At 46.6% G+C, this 21,505-nt stretch overlaps 1 protein-coding gene across 2 annotated transcripts in view; it reads right to left on the bottom strand.

Moving 5' to 3' along the window:
• The window catches only part of DOCK1 (dedicator of cytokinesis 1), a 560,513-nt gene that overhangs the window by 90,001 nt on the left and 449,007 nt on the right, over window positions 1-21,505 (bottom strand). For both annotated transcript variants that reach the window (XM_061403980.1, XM_061403979.1), the window contains exons 31-32: window positions 20,565-20,665; window positions 8,214-8,272 (exon numbers count right to left, since the gene is read on the bottom strand). In XM_061403980.1, the coding sequence (XP_061259964.1) occupies window positions 8,214-8,272; window positions 20,565-20,665 (160 nt within the window). The remainder of the gene's footprint in view (window positions 1-8,213; window positions 8,273-20,564; window positions 20,666-21,505) is intronic.

The raw sequence follows: 21,505 nt of genomic DNA, 5'->3' as shown, positions 1-21,505 counted from the left end.
CAAGACAAGCCTCATGGAAAGAGCCTCGCTGATTCTCAGCATCATTTTATGAGATGGCAACCATGCCTCCTTCAATTTTAAAAACTGAACTTTAAAAAAAAATTTAATAGACCTTATATTTGATAGCAAAACTGAGCAGAAGGTACAAAGATTTCTCCTACATTCCCACCTCATTAGCACCACCCTCTCCCAGGTGGGGGCCATCCTGAACTGTTTTACAGACAAAGAGACTGCAGACTGCCCTAAACCAGCATGCTGTCCACTGGAAAGAGCGGGGCAGGATGGGAACCCGGGTCTGGGATTCTGAAGCCTCGGCCATGTCCCCCATTCCCTGCTTGCTTGTCACGGCATCTTTCCAGGGGAGTGGCACTCACTGACCCTCCGTTAAAGAAAGGATGCTGGCTGTCCACAGCGCTCCCTTATCTGTCTGCTCTAACAATCACCCAGGCGCTGGGAGCTCCCGCTGGGAGCTCCCTAGCGATCCAGTGGTTATAATGGCTTGCACTGCTGTGGTCCTGGGTTCAATCCCTGGTCCGGAACTAAGACTTGGCTGCACAGCCAAACAAAACAGACAGACACACAGCTGAAGCGGACAGGGGCCTGTCATTTTCTCTAACGTTCCAAGATGTGTTCCTCAGAAAGTAGAAACCGGCTTCTTTCAGGTTCCAAACCTGTTTATTTTTCTTTTCTATTTCAATTACTTTTTGGGAAATGTTGGTATCATACCTTTCGAGGGCTCTGCTTTCGACTGCTAACTCAAAAATCTCAGTTTTTTTTTTTTTTTTCATTTTTTTGCTGCCATTTTGCCTCTCCCGGGCAGTGGCTCCTAAACCTTGCTGGACCTAAACTCCTGAGGGCTGGGGGTGATGAGGGTGAGCTTCCAGAGAACCTGCAGTGACAAGAAGCCAGCAGAGGGAAGGAGCTGGGAGACCCTCTTCTTCCCCACACATGCCTGGAAAGAAGATGCCAGAAACCTCATTTCCAAAAAAGGGGGTGTTGGCCTTATGTGAGATGACATAATTAAATTTAGAGGCAGGGTTATCCAGTAAGAGGTCTTTTAAAATTCCTGCCTTCTTATCTTTAATTTCATAATTTCTGATTGATTTTTATTTCACTCCATTATAATTTATATCATTTCTTTCCAACACATAATAGAAGAATGCATAAGAGTTAAATGCTTGAATGAATTATTTGCAACATTATGTTATTAAGACTTGTAATTTACCCAGAGTTAATTAATATTACTAATATTTTTACATAATCTGGAAACGGAATGGATACAATAAATAATTTAGCTTTCCTTAGAACTCAGCTAATACAGATTTCAGAAAAGAGGACCATTAAATGAATTTGGCTATTACAAATAAAGACCCTTAACAAAACATATAATCCTCATAAGTGGCCTAAATGAAATGTATTCTGAGATTTGTACTGAGTGGACATACACACAAAACGTGACATTCAACAAGGAATCTGAATACTACTAAAATCTTATTAAAAAAATCTTATTAACCTCTACTAAATAAATACTTTGACTAAAGCTCTAATATAATGTGATTTTCATCACTTCCCCCAAAGCTTATTGTTTCTGAAAGGCATGTAACTGAGGCAAAGCATTCTCTCAAAAATGCTATTATATTCTGTCTCTCAGGTGTCATTTCTCTTGTATTATGTCTAAAAAAATGCCAGAGCCAGTTTCAGAGAACAGATGCTGGTGACAGAGAGGTGCTCATCAAGCACAACTGCAGTTTCACAGAGGACTCTGTCCCTGACAGTCTTTGCTGCTCCAGGTTGGGAGGAGAGGATAGGATAGTAACAAGTGGTTGTGAACGAGGGATCGGAAAAGTATGTTACAAGAACAATGGTGTCTCCAAATTCACTGTAATTGTTACAGTGATCATCTCCAATGGTTACTCCTCCTATTAACGCAGGACAGGCTGGCCGGGTACCAGTGATGAGCCTCAGCCACAATGAGGTCCCCGAGTTTAGCCTTGGAGAACCAATGGTCCTCAAGATGAGAGGGCTGGATGCAGTTCTTCAGTATTCATCTTTTTATTTCTTTTTCTTGTTCCGGCATTTGCATTATGGATTTCCCTTGGAGCATCTCTTGTTCAAATTTAATGATGAAATCAGGCTTGGAATCAATGGGGATCAAGGTGACTCTTGAACTGTAGACTTTAAGAAAAAGAGGACTTATTTTTCTGTTTGTATCCTTTTGAGACAAAGGACGAGCACGCTAATTATCGGGTCAGAGTGGGACTCTTTCACCTCTGGTCACCTCTGCCAAACTCCTGGTTTGTTGTTTGTTGTTTTTTGGTCATTAAGTTACGTCTGTCTCTTTGCGACCCCCATGGGCTGTAGCCCTCCAGCCTCTTCTGTCCTTCACTATCTTCTGGAGTTTGCTCAAATTTGGGTCCAAAATTCCTGGTTATCACTCCCCAATTCTTAAAACCCCACCGGGAGTCTTTTTTCTCATGACAAAACTTGGAGCTCATTCTTTGGGAACCAGACCCCTCTGTCTCAGGGAGGGGCTGGCTTCTGCCTCCTGAGCAACCTTCCCCCTGGGGTGTCTGGAAGATCTCTTGAGGATCACGAGTGTTCAGAAATCCGGGACGTTAAATGTTAAACATCGTCTAATTCTGGGAAAATCTTCGTATACACAAGGGTAGACAAGAGCCAAAATTTCCATCACCCCGTCAAACAGAGTCCGCCCACTGTTTTAATGGGAAACACACAATTTTTCCAAGTCTCCAAAAATACCCCCGAAGGGAATCTCTGCATGACAAATACCCCAGTCCCAGCCTGGCAGATAAAGATCTCCTGCAAGCGCATGTGTTCTGGCCACATCCCAGCGACTGCGGCTCCAGGGTGCTGTATGGAATAAACAAAGTGTAAATCGAGGTGAGAAAGGCACAGGGAGACGGGGCTCGTGGGCTGCTGCATGGAGCGCGCTTTGATAAATAACTGAAGAGCTGGGTAAATGAGCACATTTCTCCCCCTCTTTTGGGGAGAGAGTCTGCCTTTGATTTCTCCTTTTGCACTCAAAATATGACAGGTATGGGAGGAAAAAAAAAAGAACCAGGACATGCTGCTCGGTCCCATGGGGCAGCGCTGTCTGTACTTGCATGAAATTCAGGAACAGAGACCCCGGATCCTCGCTCTGAAGCTTGCTCTGTACGGAGGCGGGTTCTGAATCATGCACGCGGCACACAAGACTCAAGGAAAAAGTCTTCTCAGGGTGTATTTGGCTCCGGGTGATAGGTAAGTAATTGTAAGAGGATGAATATATCTGACTTGTATTTTTTTTTATTTTCTCGGTGGAGCTGGCTTGATCAGAATGCCAATGTGGTCCCAAACCTGAACACATTTGAGAAAAAAAAAATTCTATAAAAAGACTGTGTAGAAAATAGGTTGTGTACATCTTGAGAAACTGAAACATGCTGTTGTAAATATCCAGAGTGGTGGCCTCAGCAGTGACACTTAGCGGGCAGGCTCCGACACGTGAGATTCACAACAGCAAAGAAAGAGCCAGGTGGCCGGAGGTGACCCCATGGAGTGACCTCAGGGTGGTGACCCCCAGAGCTGGCCTTAGCCATTTTGAGGGCTGCTTGGGCCTGATCTTGTGAGCAGCTGATATGTTTATTATTCTTTAAACATTCAAAAATAATTATTATTTTATAAACAAGGAACCCAATCACGTGGGTTGATAGTTATTTCTTTCTGTTACCATATTCCTGCCCTTCATGGATCACGGTCACGGTTTAGGTTTACACTTGACCTCCTGGCCGCTTCTTTTGCAGAGTCAAAGGTCCTAGGTGAAAAGCTGCCAAACACAGCTCTGATGTGTGAATCAGCAGCAACGGATGGGGAGGAATTGGACACATTCTCTCTTAATGGCATCATTTACATTGCAAATCAAAAGTCTCTGTTGACTTGCTCAACTCAGCCTACTTGGAGCAAAAGGACAGGTGATGTTGAGAGAGCCCACCGCGCTGACTGGTGGAGCCTTCGTGAAGACCCGGAGATGACTTCACTGAGGAGCTCAGACTTCCCTGGGGCCATCTCACCTTGCTTCACTGAAATCACACAGAGCACGCGAGCAGTCATTTTCAAACAGTGATCAATGTCAGGGATTCCAGAGACGACCTCAAAAACACTTTGAATTAAAAAAAAAAAAGAAAGAAAGACAATCCGAGTGTCAGGAGTGCCCATTGGTCTGCTCAGCCGGGGCTCGAGCTGGCTTTTGGAGGCTCCCTCTGTGCCAGGAAGGGGTCCTTCAGTTGAAGGCCAGAGAGGAGGAGACAGTCCTGGGTGAGCTGAGCTGAGACAGCAACTACTAATCAAACAAGAAGGAAGCATTTTAGCGTGTTAATAACGTGTCTGAGTATCTGCCAGGATGGCTGTCTCTTCTTATCCTAAATGAAAAAAAGACTACCAAAAAGGTATTTTGGAAGGAAGCATTTGAAAACACACTTGGAACTGTCCTTTTAGGGAAAACAGACTAGCTCCCAGTTTGGACTTTAGAGTTGACACTGGATAATTCAGAAGAAGGTGCGGCCGCTGTCTCAGGAAGGGCCGGGGTGAAAGGTGAGTTCAGAGAGGGCCGTGGTGCAGAAGCACGTTGTGTGCCCACTGTCGGCCCAGCCACAGCAGGCGGAACCCACAGCATACTTGGACCCTGGCACGCGGAAAAGCCCCGGCTCCCACTGGTCCAGCCGAGAACAACTCCCTCCATCCCTGCCTGCCTTCCCCGGCCCCTCCCTTGAATGGGGCTATCCACAGAACTTTCCTGGCAGGAGGCCTGAAGTCTGTGACCTGCCAGGAAACATGACAGATGCACCCGTCAGAGCCAGATCAATTAAAATGAATCATGAGAAGTCCTCCTTCCTATCCGAGGAGCCTGAGCTTTTCCCTAAAGAGATCATCATATATATATATATATAACAGGAATTATTGAACTTCAGGCTTGGAAGGCTCTTGCAAGCTTCCACCCAACCCCTTTATCTTACAGCCTAGAAAGCTAAGTGAGTCACGTGACAGAGGCCATGCAGCCAGGCAGGGTCACGGCAGGACGGGGGCTGGGGAGGGACTCACTTGGTCTCTTCCCTGGGAACTCAGGGTGCCTGCATTCTCCCCAGGGATGGCAGGAAGATCGAGGACAGGACGGAGCCTGGAGGGCTCTGTGTTGGGGATGCAGCAAAGATCTTTCACATCGAGAGCCAGTACTTTGATTCTAGATGTTTAAGCTGCTTACGGGGTCCCCTAGCAACTCCAGGACTCACACCCATGCGTGCACCATCCTGGCTAACATTTTAATAGAGAATTTCTTTGTTATATTAATTCTCTGATTAATAAAATTGCTTTCATTGTGCTAATATCTTATCATTTTACTTCTCTTTTTTATTGTAGAGTCCAACAAGACGAGATCTACCTTCTCCAATTTTTACACATACAGCACAGCCTCGTTAACTGTTCGTTAATATGCACAACAGCAGATCTCCAGAACGCACGCATCAGGCAAAAAAGAAACATCTTAGCTTCTGATCAGCACCTCCATGGCTCCCCTGGCTGACCCCTGCCCCTAGCAACCACCCCTCTGCTCTCTGCTCTAAGGAGTTTGACTCCTTTAGAGACCTCATATAAGAAGACTCACGTGGTGTTTGTCCATCTATGACTGGCTTCAGTTCAGTTCAGTTCAGTTCAGTCGCTCAGTCGTGTCCAACTCTTTGCGACCCCATGACTTGCAGCTTATTTCACATCTAACAACGGTCTTCAGGGTCTTTCTTCCCTTTGCATATGACAGGCCTTCTCTCACTGAACAGTATCTCATTGTACACACATACACACCACGTTTCCTTCACCTTTTCTTCCATCGGTTAGATGTACAGGTCTCTTCCGCACCTGACTGCTGTGAACACTGTTGCAGTTAACGTGGGAGTGCCTGCCTTATCCAGATTCTGAGTCCAGTTCATCAGGATAAGCAACCTGGAGTAAGATTGCTGGAGCATGGACCCTTCTGTCTTTAATTTATTGGGGAACCTCCATGCTGCTTCCCATAGCGGATGCACCATGTTACAATCCCACCAGCTGTGTACAACAGTCCCAAATTCTCTACCTTCTTGAAAACGTATGTTTATCTTTTGTTTTGTTTTGTTTTTAAATAACAGCCATCCAACTGGTGTAAGGTAATGGCCCACAGTGGTTTTGATTTGCATTTCCTCGATGACTCGTGATGTTGAGCATCTTTTCATTTACCTACTGGCCATCGGTCTGTCTTCTTGGGAGAAATGTCTATTTAAGTCGTTGGATAATTTTTTAATTGGTTTATTTGCATTTGTTTGTATTTTTGCTATACAATTGTAGGAGTTTCTCAAATACCGTTGATATTAATCCCTTATCAGACCTGGGGTTGAAAAATTTATTCCCCCACTTCATAGGCTATCTTTTCATTCTACTGTTCCCTTCCTCTGTTGTGTAAATGCTTTTTAGTTTGATGTAGTCTACTTGACTTTTTGGTGTCATTTCCAAGAAATCATTGCCAAGGCCAATGTTTAAAAGTTCTTCTCCTATGGTTTCCTTTAGGAGTTTTGTGGTTTCAGCCCTTAGGTTTAAGTCTTTAGTGCACTATGAGTTGATTTTGGTGTATTTTATTCCTAAATATTTTATTTATTTTTATGCTATTATAAATGGGATTGTTTTCTTAATTTCTTCTATAGATAGTATGTATAGAAAGGCAATTTTTTTTTCCTATATTGTATCCTGCAAACTTTCCTGAATTTATTAGTTCTAATACGTTTTGCTGGAGTGTTTAGGGTTTTCTACATATATGATCATATCATCTGCAAACAGATAATTTTACTTCTTCCTTTCTGATCTGGGTCCTTCTTACTGCGTTTTCTTACCTAACTGGTCTGGCCAGAACTTCCAGTATTAGATGAAATAGAAGGGGTGAGAGTAAGCCTCTTGTCTTATTTCCAACCTTAGAGAGAAGTTTTCAGTTCCTCATCATTGAGTATGATATTAGTTGACAATATATGACCTTTATTATGTTAAGTTACATGCCTTCTATACCAAGTTTGTTGAGTTTTTAGCACAAAAAGTTTTGAATTTTGTCAAATGCTTTTTCTGCCTCTATAAGAACGAGATAATCATTCTTATTATCCTTCATTCAATCAATGCAGTATATCACTTTAACTAATTTTCATGTGTTGAATCATTTTTATTATTCAATCCTTATTATGTCCTTCCTTCTGCAGACTCTAAGTTTTTGTTTGTTTCTTAAGGTCCTTGAAGTGTAATGTTGGGTTGTTTAGGGGAGATCTTTCTTGCCAGAACCACAGATGGTGGACCTAACTGACACAGACAGAACATTTCACCTCGCAGATGCAGCAGAATACACACTTCTCTCAAGTGCACAAGGAGCACCGGAGGATATATCACACGTTAGGTCACAAAACCACTAGCAAATTCCAGAATATTGAAACCATACCAAGTATGTTTTCCTACCACAATAGAGTTAAAGCTGGAAATCAGTAACAGAAAGAAAACTAGAAAGCTACAAACACATGGAAGTTTAAGACCACACTCCCGAACAACCAATGGGTCAAAGAGGAAATCAAAGAGGAAATGGAAAATTATCTTGAGACAAAGGAAAAATGAAAACACAATATACCAACACTTGCCGAGGCAGCAAAAGCAATGCTAAGAGGGAATTCATAGTGATAAAGGCCCATGCTCATTTCTTATTTCAAACACACATAGCCCTGGTTGTTTTGACTGCACAAGTACTCACCCTACCGCGACCTAAAGACGAGCCCAGTTTTGAGTGGGCAAATAAACCCCTTTGAAGGTAGATTATGCGAAACTGAAGATAGTAACGGATGGCGTGCATACCAGTAGGATAAGCTACATTGTTTGATTCATGGAAAATGGAAGAAACGGTAGCGACACCCAGGAGCGAGCATTCCGAGGCAGAGCTGTGCTTGCCTGACACGAGAGGGCGCGCTACTGACTTTTCTGTCTCCTCCACAATCAGATCTGCTTCCCTTTACTGTGGTCTCCCATCTCTTATTCCCTGAAAGCACTAACTGCAAAGGTAGCCAGGAGTTGTTCGGATTTTTAAGATACCGCAAAGCTGTCAGACGGGGCCAGCGTCACTGCCTACCACTGACTCATGAGGTTCACCGCGTTGCCCTGAAATCCCAGTTACTCACCGAGATTGTACCACATGTCCCTGATCTCGAAGCCAATCTGTCTCCGCATGTCGCCATACCTGAAAACCAGAGACAGGAAAAACACTGAGTCACTCCACGCAGCATTTGAACATCAGGCTTGGATTACTTTTATTTACTTTTATTTTTGGCTGCACCACACGGCACAAAGGATCTTAGGTCCCCGGTCAGGTTTTTGAATCTGACCCCTGCCTTGGAAGCGTAGAGCCCTAACCTACTGGGCCTCCAGGGAAGTCCAGACTTGGATTATTTTTACGTGCAACGAAAGTCTCCCATCCCTGAGGCCAATAAAGAGGGTGTCAAAGCATCAACTTCTTCTGCCCCCGAAAGGAATTGGAGGAGGAATTCAGCTAAAAACCTCACTTTCCCATCATCACGGATTACATAAGGGCCTCTCCTCTGTGGGAACATGGGGGAGACGGTGCAGAGAAATTCCTTTCCTTTCTTCCATCTCTCATGGCAGGAGAAAGAGAATCTGGTCCCTGGGCCCGAGGGGGAGTTTGCTTTGCATGCATATCATTAGCATCTAGGCACCAGACACCAGATGCCATTGCACAGCCCGGCACACAGTAAACACGCCTCACATGTTAAATTAAGCCCCGGAGTCTTAGGCAATCAGGCCCGGGAAGGCCTCTTCCGTGGAGCTCCCAGTTCCCATCCTTCTTCATCATTTTCAGTGTAAGGAAGGACTTAACACCAAGAGATGTCAACAAACATTCCCCCCCGCCCCCGCCCATTTTTGTTTATCCCGGGAAAATAAATGCTAATTTTCTTCCCAGTGGGTCAGCAGAGGGGGTGTGTGTTTCATGAGTAAACAGAATTTGATGCTTCAGAAGATAAACCTTTATTAGTTTGTGAGCAATTTAACGTTTCCCTTTATTGCCTAAGGAAAAGGCTGATTATATTAAAAATAATAATTTGCAAAATGATCCCACAGTGTTGCAGCATCGCAGCTGTGGTTCGGCGCCTGCCCCGCGCATCCCCGTGTCAGCTGACATGGGAAGAAAGCTCTGATTATGGATGACCGAGTTGTGACTCCAGAGACAGAGATTGGGCTGGTACCTCAACAGCCTCAGCTGGTGCCACCTTTCATCAGAGTCTCGTGTGCCCGAAGCACCTGTCTGTCACTTCCAGCAGGAAAGGACTACAGACCCTGTGATCATCACAACCAAGAAAGATAAACAAACCCAGCAGCTCCCCTTGGAGAAGTCAACCTTGGGAACATCCCAGTCGGACAGGTGCCAGGAGGCTGTACATGTGGAGAAACTGATCAGAGCGGGCAGTGTTACCGCCCTTCCTCCGAGGACAAGCCGGTCCTCCAAGGTGAATGCAGTGCTGCCCAGCGACTGGGGCAGGTAAATTCTGTGAGTGAGAGAGAGGTGCTCTCTGCCCGGGTCTGTGCCCACCACCAAGATACAGTGAGCAGGGACCTGGCCACCCTTCGGTATCTATATGGCACCCCAAAACACCCCAGGGGCACACAATCTGAGCACAGTAAGGGGTGCTTCCTTTTGAGGCTTGGAGAGCTGTTTTTCATCCCCATTTTGCTCCTGTAGGAATGACAAAGGGGTCCCAGCAGCGCAGGCCAGGCGAGGAGGTGGTTGGCTGCGTGATGACTGGGAAGACCATCCTCCCAGCATTTGCTAGGAGAGGAGGATCGGGGATGGAATACTGTGCTCCATCCAGGGCAGATGCTTCCTTCCCAGGCTGGGGGGATGCTTGCTGTCCAGGGGGATGAGCTGCCTCCCAGCGGAGCACATGTCTGGGGTAGCGGGGAGTGCAGCATTGCAGGGAGGACCCCGAGGATGCCAACACACCAGCCTTGGCCTCCAGGTGCTCAGACTGCAGCACAGCGAGGGGGAGGCCAGAGTCCCCGAGGAGGTGACAGCCTGGTCCCGGGCGGGTGCTGTCAGTCACTAACACAGGCTCTAAAGACCCTGGCAACTGCCAAGCAATTACTTCCCGGTCTGGGATGGTAGCTCTTGTACAGTACGAGTGGTGAAAGCCAGGCGGATCTCCATCAGTGTCTGAGCCTCTCGCCCTGACCAAACTCCCTCTCTCAGGTCTTACACTGATTCAAATTAAACCCCGAGGTTCAGAAAGGTAAAGGGCAGGGGAACCCCAGCTGTAGCGCCTTCGCCATTTCAGTCTGGATCACCAGGAGGGACCCGATGGATGTCTCAAGCTGTACGGCGACCCTTGTCCAGAGATGGAGTTGATGCAGGGACCGCAGGAGAGGGAAGCCAGCCCCATCCCCTGCTTCTCCACACAGCTTGCAGTGCTCGCAGTGCTGGCTGAGTGCTGGGCGGGGCTCAAGGATGCTTGCCTTACACTGCTCAGCTACGTTCACCATCTTCTCTGTGGAAAGTGATGCGTCTTCACAAGTATTTGAGAACAGGGAGGATGAGGAAAGATCTGAGCATATATCCCTCATGAGAGTTAGGCTGCCTGGATAAAGGTGCTAAAAATGCTGTTTTAATAGTCAAGTGAGACACAGGAGTGCGAGGTTGGTACAGGAGGCATAAAGAGCTCGAAGGTGAAGGACAGGACCGCATCTTCCTGGCAGCAAGATTGATCTTTTCTCCAGCTTTAATAAAGCAGGCAGCTTTGATGAATCCATACACATCTCAGCGTAATCCGCAAATAGAGTCACAGCTGTCACCAGAACTTAGGAGGGATTCCTGAACCATTCAGCTGTCATCTCCCAAGGAGGAGGCAAGCAGCAATGCAGAGAACCTGGGATCCAGGGCTGGCGGCTTCAGGGTTTTCGTAAGAGTCCATCCTGAAGACTGATGGTCGAGGGAACAGAGCTAGTCCTCAGGGGCGGGGGAGCAAGATGACTTGGCCAAGGTCACAGGGCAAGAGGAGAAGAGACTGCAAGTCTGCAGACTCCCACAAATCCCCGTCCCTCCCCCCAGCCCGCACCTTGAGGACCAGAGAGGCAGGCGTCCACGAGTCACAGCACAGCACTGTCCCATGCCTCAAGCTGTGCGTGTTACGTTTCATTCTTGTGGTAAGCCCACGTGGTGAGGAAAGAGACGTTCCCACAGCCACTTTCCCACTGAGGAAGCAGAGATTCCTGCTGCTGAAACGACACGCCTGTCTCCACAAAGCTGGGGTCACCAGGCACTCCGACCACACCCAGCTGCCCTGTGCCCACCCACACAGTGAGCAGACACCTCGAAAGGGCCAGCCCGATGGGCCCCGAGAAGTAATCCTTTAGATGTGAGCCTGGATAGATCTCAGATCCCACATCCAGGCCTACAGCTCTAACCCAAAACAGCATGACTCTGGTCTCCCCGGCCTCATCTCAGCACCTGCTATCCTGAATCTTCACCCCAAGCAGCAGAAACAGCATGTCCACCAGAGACAGTCATCCAAGTTGAGGGGTCAGCAAACGGAGCCCCAGTCCCAGCACACGGGGAAAGTCACCTGACCACCCTGACCCACGGTCTCTTCATCTGTGGTATCGGGTATTGATGGCATGATGCATGTCTCTCTCTTCATCTGTGGTATCGGGTATTGATGGCGTGACGCATGTCTCTCTCTTCATCTGTGGTATCGGGGTATTGATGGCGTGACGCATGTCTCTCTCTTCATCTGTGGTATCGGGTATTGATGGCATTTGTGGTATCGGGTATTGATGGCGTGACACATGTCTCTCTCTTCATTTGTGGTATCGGGTATTGATGGCGTGTGGTATCGGGTATTGATGGCGTGACGCATGTCTCTCTCTTCATCTGTGGTATCGGGTATTGATGGCATGACGCATGTCTCTCTCTTCATCTGTGGTATCGGGTATTGATGGCGTGACACATGTCTCTCTCTTCATTTGTGGTATCGGGTATTGATGGCGTGACGCATGTCTCTCTCTTCATTTGTGGTATCGGGTATTGATGGCGTGACGCATGTCTCTCTCTTCATCTGTGGTATCGGGTATTGATGGCATGATGCATGTCTCTCTCTTCATCTGTGGTATCGGGGTATTGATGGCATGATGCATGTCTCTCTCTTCATCTGTGGTATCAGGTATTGATGGCGTGACGCATATCTCTCTCTTCATCTGTGGTATCGGGGTATTGATGGCATGATGCATGTCTCTCTCTTCATCTGTGGTATCGGGTATTGATGGCATGATGCATGTCTCTCTCTTCATCTGTGGTGTCGGGTATTGATGGCATGACGCATGTCTCTCTCTTCATTTGTGGTATCGGGTATTGATGGCGTGACGCATGTCTCTCTCTTCATCTGTGGTATCGGGGTATTGATGGCATGATGCATTTCTCTCTCTTATCTGTGGTATCAGGGTATTGATGGCATGACGCGTGTCTCCCAGGCTTTGGGGAGAAAGAGACGTTGCCCTTGTTTGTCTGAGCAAACAATGAAGTCAGGCTGGTCCTTCCTTTAGAAGCTTAGACTGGCCTTCTTACAGCATCCCGCCCATGGTTTCCATGGTCATTGAGACTAATTTTTCAGCAAGCATCACTCATTGCTTCATGATTTACTGAATATGTCCTGGAGGCCAGCACAGAGCTAATATGGGAACAGTAATGTAATGTGCAGAAGAGACACAGTCCACAGACGTGCGGGGCCTGTTCGCATAGTAGCAGAGATGGGCCAGGACATGCAAGTACGTGTATATAGTCTTTCTCAAAGGGCCATGATCATGGTTCGTTAGGAAAAAGTGGAGTGGGTCCAGGTTGGCTGTGGGTGAAGTTTGCTCTGAGAGTAACGTTGACTTTCAGATTTGAAGAAGGAAAGCTGTAATTCAGACAGATATGGGACGCAACCAGCAGGTTCAAAGGCCCTGTGGCGGTGGGTGGGCGGGGCGCAGATAGGTAGGTATATGGACCACAGAAGGCTGGAGGACAGGGAGCTTGCCTTACTGCTTCCCCTTAAGAGGAGGGCTGTGTTGTGAACCAAGCCTTCAGAGGCAGATCAATAAGTTTCAAAAATTTTCTTGAAATGAGAAATATACTAAGAGGCACACACATAAATATATGTGCACAAGAGTTTCATGAGATAATGCTTAACTTTACTACCTGCCATGAACTCTAATGCTTTCTTATATTCTATTTGAGTGGGGGATAAAAAGGAAAGAAAGAGGTATGTTGGTCTTGGCTGGTGTGGGTTGAATTGTGTCCTCCATAAAAATCTGTTAAGACCCTAATCACTGCTGTCTATGAATGCGAGTGTGTCTGGAAGAGCATCTTTGCAGAAGGAATCCTGTTAGCATGAGGTCATGCTGGACGGGGCAGGCCTTAAATCCAACCACTGGTATGCTTATCAGGAAAAGGAGACGTTTAAGGACAGAGACACAGGGAGGAGGGCCGTGTGAGGATGAAGGCGCAGCTAAGGAGCATGACCACAGCGAAGGATGGGGCCGCCCCAGAAGGTAGGAGAGAGGCAGGAAGTGCTCCCTCTGAGCTTCCAGGAGGAACCAACTCTGTCGATGCCTTGATTTCAACCTCTGGTCTCTGCAACTGGAAGATAATGTATTGCCGTTACTTCGAGCTGCTCGATTTGTGCTCATTGTTACCTTACGGCAGATGGCTCTAAAAAAAATTAATACAACGGCCCATTAGGTTCCTATCCTGGCCCAACAAAGGGCTGAGATGCACAAGGGCTGATATTGAAGAATGCTGTCTTAAGGGGAGACCACAGAATCATCGAGACTTGAAGAGCTCCATCACTGAACGGTTGGATGGAGGAGTCTGACAACAGTGCAGAGAGGCTGAGATGGGAGAAGGAAAACCTACGACGGGGTTCTGGGAGCCCAGACAGGAGCCGGCCAGCAGCCAGAGCCAGGAGCGGTGGAGGATGGGGAGAGACGGGAGGCATGTAGGGAGCTGGGGGAGATGATGGGTGGGCCGAGACATTTTTGTTTTTATGGGAAAGACTGGAGGTAGGAGGAGGAGGGACCCAAGACTGATGGGAATAAGCCTAACTAGACACAGGGACAGATGTGTCCTCCACTGCATAAAGTTTTATCACGGTCAGTAAAAACCACGTCACTAAAAGAAGATATGGTATATACTGACAACGGAATATTACTCAGCCATAAAAATAATGGAACGACGCCACTTGCAGCAGTTTGGATGGGCCTAGAGATGATCACACTAAGTGAAGGACGTCAGGCAGAGGAAGACAAGTATCACACGATATTGCTTACTTGTAGAATCTAAAATGTAACACAATTGAATTTATTTATAAAACAGAAAGAGACAGAGAAAATAAACTTGGGGCTACCAAAGGGGAAAAGGACAGGGTGGGATCATAAATGAGGAGTATGGGATTAACAGATGCACAGTGCTAGTATAAAATAAACAGCAGTGATTTACTGTACAGTACAGGGAAATACATTCACTATCTTATAATAACCGATAATGGAAAAAATCTGAAAAAAAAATACGGAGTCACTTTGCTATATCAATTCAGTTCAGCTGCTCAGTCATGTCTGACTCTTTGCGACCCCATGAACCAGAGCATGCCACCCTCCCTGTCCATCACCAACTCCTGGAGCTTGCTCAAACTCATGTCCATTGAGTTGGTGATGCCATCCAACCATCTCATCCTCTGCCATCCCATTCTCCTCCCACCTTCAATCTTTCCCAGCATCAGGGTCTTTTCAAATGAGTCACTTCTTCGCATCAGGTGGCCAAAGTATTGGAGTTTCAGCTTCAACATCAGTCCTTCCAATTAATATTCAGGACTGATTTCCTTTAGAATGGACTGGTTGGATCTCCTTGCAGTCCAAGGGACTCTCAAGAGTCTTCTCCAACACCGTAGTTCAAAAGTATCAGTTCTTCAGCACTCAGCTTTTTTTATAGTCCAACTCTCACATCCATACATGCCTACTAGAAAAACCATATCTTCGAGTAGATGGACCTTTGTTGGCAAAGTCATGTCTCTGTTTTTTAATATGCTGTCTAGGTTGGTCATAGCTTTTCTTCCAAGAAGCAAGTGTCTTTTAATTTTATGGCTGCAGTCTCCATCTGCAGTGATTTGGGAGCCCCCGAAAATAAAATCTCTCACTGTTTCCACTGTTTCCCCATCTATTTGCCATGAAGTGATGGGATCAGATGCTGTAATCTTAGTTTTCTGAATGTTGAGCTTTAAACCAACTTTTTCACTCTCCTCTTTCACTTTCATCAAGAGGCTCTTTAGTTCTTCTTTGCTTTCTGCTATAAGGGTGGTATCATCTGCATATCTGAGGTTATGGATATTTCTCCCAGCAATCTTGATTCCAGCTTGTGATTCATCCAGCTCAGCATTTCGCATGATGTACTCTGCATATATGTTAAATTAGCAGAGTGACAATATACAACCTTGGTGTATTCTTTTCCCGATTTGGAAACCAGTCTGTTGTCCCATGTCCAGTTCTAAGTGTTGCTTCCTGACCTGCATATAGGTTTCTCAGGAGGCAGGTCAGGGGGTCTGGTATTCCCATCTCTTTAAGAATTTTCCACAGTTTGTTGTGATGCACACGGTCAAAGGCTTTGGTGTAGTCAATAAAGGAGAAGTAGATGTTTTATTGGAACTCTCTTGCTTTTTCCATGATCCAACAGATGTGGCAATTTGATCTCTGGTTTCTGTCTTTTCTAAATCCAGCTTAAAAATCTGGAAGTTCATGGTTCATGTACTGTTGAAGCCTGGCTTGGAGAATTTTGCACATTATTTTGCTAGCTTGGGAGATGAGTGTAATTGTGCAGTAGTTTGAACATTCTGTGGCATTGCCATTCTTTGGGACTGGAATGAAAACCGAACTTTCCATTCCTATGGCCACGGCTGAGTTTTCCAAATTTGCTGGCATATTGAGTGCAGCACTTTCACAGCATCATCTTTCAGGATTTGAAATAGCTCAACTTGAATTCCATCACTTCCACTAGCTTTGTTCATAGTGATGCTTCCTGAGGCCCATTTGACTTCACATTCCAGGATGTCTGGCTCTAGGTGAGTGGTCACACCATCATGGTTATCTGGGTCATGAAGAAATTTCTGTATAGTTCTGTGTGTTCTTGCCCCCTCTTCTTAATACCTTCTGTTTCTGTTAAGTCCAAATCATATCTGTCCTTTGTTGTGCCCATCTTTGCATGAAATGTTCCCTTGGAATCTCTAATTTTCTTGAAGAGATCTCTAGTCTTTCCCATTCTATTGTTCTCCTCTATTTCTTTGCATTGATCACTGAGGAGGCTTTCTTATCTCTCCTTACTATTCTTTGGAACTCTGCATTCAAATGGGTATATCTTTCCTTTTCTCCTTTGCCTTTAGTTTCTCTTCTTTTCTCAGCTATTTGTAAGGCCTCCTCAAACAAACATTTTATCTTTTTGCATTTCTTTTTCTTGGGGATGGTCTTGATCACTGCATCTTGTACAATGTCACGAACCTCTGTCCATAGTTCTTCAGGCACTCGGTCTATCCAATCTAACCCCTTGAATCTATTTGTCACTTCTACTGTATAATCATAAGGGATTTGATTTAGGTCATACCTGAATGATCCAGTGGTTTTCCCTACTGTCTTCAATTTAAGTCTGAATTTGGCAATAAGGAGTTCATGATCTGATCCACAGTCTGCTCCCAGTCTTGTTTTTGCTGACTGTATAGAGCTTCTCCGTCTTTCGCTTAGAGCATTCATCTTCTCCTGTGAGAACTCCAAAATTATAACTCACTGCTGAATGAGCGTCTATAGGAGAATGTTGGATTCCACCAAGAAAAGATACCCCACATCCAAGGCCAAAGGAGAAGTCCCAGCAGGACTTTGCTGTACGCCAGAAACTCACTATTGTAAATCAACTATACTTCAGATAAAAGGAGTGCAGTGTCACTAATGTGCGCAAGCCAGAAGCAGTTCACTTAACTCTGTCAAAAGGACCTTGGCACAGGTTACAGCTTGTTGAGTCTATCTCCTCCGGTTCCCTTCTAATTCTTATTATATAGTGAATTTATTTGCAATAATTTGAGCCTCTTGGGGAAAAAAATAGCACAAACACAAATTAAACATCATATTCTCTTTTATAATTTGGAATGCTCTACCGCAGCTTCTTATTAGGTCGCATGCAAAGCAAGGCTTGTCCCCGTGTACTCTTCCCTTTCGGTTCCCCTAAAAAGTAGTGTGTACATCAGTGTGTACAAACTCAACCCCTCACTAATGTTCTAGAACCCAGTGTTTAGAAAGATGATGATTTTTTTTTTTTTTAATATGGTATTTGGTCCAGTAGTGAAACCTGTCCTCTAAGAACAGGCAGGTATCTGAGGATAGACTTCTATAGTTAAAACGAACCAAAAAAGAATGAGAAACACTCCGGGCCCAAGTGAGGAAGAGGGTAACGGGAATGACACACGTCAGTCACACGAGTTCACCGACCCGGGGTTGCACCGACCCGGGGTTGGCCATCAAGCATTACCCTCTCAGCGGACAGTTGTAAATGAGCATTTTATGCTTAGATCTGCTGAAGGCCCGTTCATGAACCGCTTCCTCTCTCAGAAAGAAGTCTGGTTCTGAATACAGAAGCCCATTTGCTGTCACAGCACCCCATGGTCCCCACCAGGACACATGATATCTTCCAGATTAAAATGTCCACACTGGCTGCTAATTCTAAGCCAGCTCTTTCACACTGGACTCAAAATATCCTGAGCCCCCGGAATGTGCAAAGTGCGTGGGAGGATGGAGGTGGGGGAATTAATGACGGTCAGGTTTAGCATTCTGTCGACTTCTCTGTCCTTTGTTAGGAGTCACTAGCACCAAGGATGTCTGAAGGTGAGTCAGTTAAATGTTCTTATTATGGACTTTAATTCCTACGGGTTATTTATTTCGTGGTTCATTGCCAAATCTTGTACTCAGTTTGGGTTGGACATAATCAATGCTCTGTGCAGTATGGCCCATTCTTTTATGCTACTCCCGTGCGCTTTGGGGAATGCCTCTGGAATAAATATCCTAATTATCTCCCCAACCTAGGTCATCGGGAGGACATGCAGCTGAACAGGAGAGAACAAACAGGCAGATCTTCTGATCCTGGCATTTTCTGTTATTCTGGGCCACAGAGCTGTCGACCCGGAAGATACGAGAAGCTGAGGGGCCTGCAGAGAGGAAGAGGAGCCGGGGGCGTGTGGGTTCCACGGATTCACAAACCCAGCAGCAGCAGACAGGCTGATGGGGAGACAGTCAGAGGCGATGAAACGGGATGGCACAACTCCACTTTCAGACCCCCTGGCCTTCCCTTCTAGAAAAAAGTAGCCACCCGCATTACAATGTCCACTGTGCTGGACATCAGCACCCAGCCACTTGCCCAGACCACTGGGGTTAATCCCTCTGTCACTTGGTCCCTCGTGCCCTGCGCCAAGTCCCAAGTGCCCCAATCCTGGCCACTCTCTCATGCTGCAACAACCCAGAGCACCTCTGCTTAGAGAAGGGGCCACACCCCTTAGGACCGCATAGCCCCTTTTGGGACTGGCTGTTCGCTGGCATGATGCTCTCTGGTAAACAACTCAGCCACCTTCACCACTGAAGCTAAGTACCACCACATGCCAACTCCAGGCTGCAAAGGCACCCAGGTGGCACTTGCGATCTACGTCAGTCATGCTTTTTTTTCTTAAATCTTTTTATCTTGTATTGGAGCACAGCCACTTAACAATGTGGAAGCCCTCCTAATATTTCTTATGCAGGTTTTGCTATTTAGAAATTAAAATTGCGCATGGATGGTAAAGTGTTCAAGGTGCAGCAAGAGGCAGGGAAAATGCAAACCTGCCTTGGGTCTTAGCCACGCGGCCTCGTAGGCCAAGAGCGCTCATCACAGACGCCGGAAATGGGGTCTCCTCGTGGGCCCGTCACGGCTGCACACTGAGCTAGCAGCCCCAGAAGAGGAACCCTGAGGCTGCCCCCAAGCTGAGACACTCCTGCAAAGACACTTTCTGGAACGCTTGGGGCTTTTTCCCTCAGGGGATCCATGGGACAATTTCAGAGGGGAAATCCACATTTCTCCTCCCATGGTTGTGAAAGAGAGAATTCTAAAAGCCCGATTAGAGGCTCTGCCGGGTCAGGGAGGGCAGACACCAACTGGCCATGTTTAATTTTCCGTGGCTCTGAAGCTCAGAAGGTACAGTGTGATGGGGAAGCAAACGTCTCCTTCGGCGGCCAAGGCTCATTTCCTGGCGTTGCTTTAGCTTGAACATTAAGGCTCTTGCCACAGCGAGGAAAGGGCCCAGGAAGCGAGAGGCTGCACCCTGACCTGGAGAATGCTCAGAATCAAGCCATTTTATTCTCCAAAGTGGCAAGGAGATGTCAGCTCTTTTCATGCAGATTTCCAATTTAAAAATACGTTTTCTCCGCAGGTGTCTCTAAGGGTGGGCTGTGCTGGGAGCTTGGTAAAGACAGGGCCCCACTGTCAGCTCGAGCTGTCTGGATCCTAACCTCACCTCCATGAGGGAGACACATGCTCCCAGGATACAGGGACGGCTGAGCAGCTTTCCCCTTTGGAGACGCCTTGGAATCTCTAACCCCTGGACACCGGGCTGGCAACACCTTGGAACAGCATGGCACAGAAGGATCTCGAAATGATGAACAGGGATGCTGACTCATCGCCGTGACGTGCTGATGAAATACTGATCCATCGATGAACAGATCCCCCATGAGGGTTCACTGTCTTCCCTCTGGGCACCCACAGAGCTGAGATGCTGGTGAAACTGAGGCAGGAAGAGGATACAGGTCCTCAGAGAGCCCAAGGGTTGCAAAGAACCCCACGCAAGGGTTCTTTTCCTGACCCTGGACCAGAAGCTGTTCAGGACGCACTGCTGAAAGAGCCAGGTAGGAATCTTGTCTTTCCTGGGGCTTCTGAGAGGTTCTTAGGATAATAAAAGGGTGAGTTAAGCCCTTCAGATCTCCTGCTGGGAAGAGGCCCAGGGTCATCTCTGGCAAAGAAGGAACCCCAGACCGCTCACCACTGCACGATGGGCTGTCCCACAATTCCAACGTGCAACAGCTTCCATCAGAAGCTTCCTTGTTCGAAGCTTACACTGGAGAATTAAGCCACACACAAACCACATGTGGCGTGACATCAGCACAGCACACAGCAGAAGCAATTATGTCCCCAAACTCCCGTTCTGTGCGGCACTAATAATCTCGAATGGCAGGGACCGGCAACCCACCAGAATGAATCCAGCAATCTTCAACCTGGACTCACGGGTTAGAAAAGGCAATACCCAATTCATGACCTGAAACCACCCTCTCATTACACCATGATTGCATCTCAGTTGGTACCGAGTTGGCTTAGAGGCCGTGAGATGATTCTAATAGACTCGCAGGCTCCTGCCCGTGAATCCGGAGCTGCGTGGACTTACTTGTTAAGGATTTTCGCTCTCTTAGCACTTGAAAAATTCTCCAGCTGCAAGGACTCTTGAGTGAGGAAAGCGACGGCCAGGTGAAAATAGTTGTTCCACAGCTGAAAACCAAAGAGGGGAGATGCTGAGGTGTCGAACTGATTCATACAGGATCTCAAAAACGGTCCGAGACATTTCGTGTTTGCCCAGCACATGCCTGTGAGATGTTACAAAGCTGTGTCCTCTGTGTGCACCTGGCTGACCAGCCACCCACGGTGCGGCTCAGGGCTGAGTGTGGGCTCTGACTGCACGTGCTCAAATCCCACCAGCTTGGCCATGTACTGAGGCAAATAACCCAATCTTTCTGTGCCTTGGTTTCCACAGATAAAGTGGGAACTTCAACAGTACCTATCTGATAGGGCTACTGAAGGAAGGATCGAAGGAATAAAGATACCTAGGGCCCCCCCAGCGGTGCCGAGCAAGTGGTGATGATCATGTAATATGTTTTAGCTCTTATTAACACTTTTGCAGAAACTAATGCCTGTGGCTATAATACATCTCAGGTCAATAATGTATTAATATTGTATCACGGAGCCCCTTACCTAACAGTATATAGATTTCTATAATTTATCATTTTTATGATACTAAATATATATATAAACACTAGACAATTGAGAACAACATAAAAACACCCAACAGTTCGTATTTCAAGGACAGCTGTTGTTCAGTCGCTAATTTGCAAACAGAGGTCAAAGTGAAATTGTCAGTCGCTCAGTTGTGTCCGACTCTTTGAGATCCCATGGATGGTAGCCTGCCAGGCTCCTCTGCCCATGGGATTCTCCAGACAAGAATACTGGAGTGGATTGCCATTTCCTTCTCCAGGGGATCTTCCTGACCCAGGAATCAAACCTGGGTCTCCTGCATTGTAGGCAGATTCTTTACCATCTGAGCCACCGGAATCA

Source organism: Bos javanicus, chromosome 26 (genome assembly GCF_032452875.1).
Source record: "Bos javanicus breed banteng chromosome 26, ARS-OSU_banteng_1.0, whole genome shotgun sequence".
Taxonomy (NCBI): Eukaryota; Metazoa; Chordata; class Mammalia; order Artiodactyla; family Bovidae; genus Bos; species Bos javanicus.
This window is presented reverse-complemented; position numbering and strand designations above follow the sequence as displayed.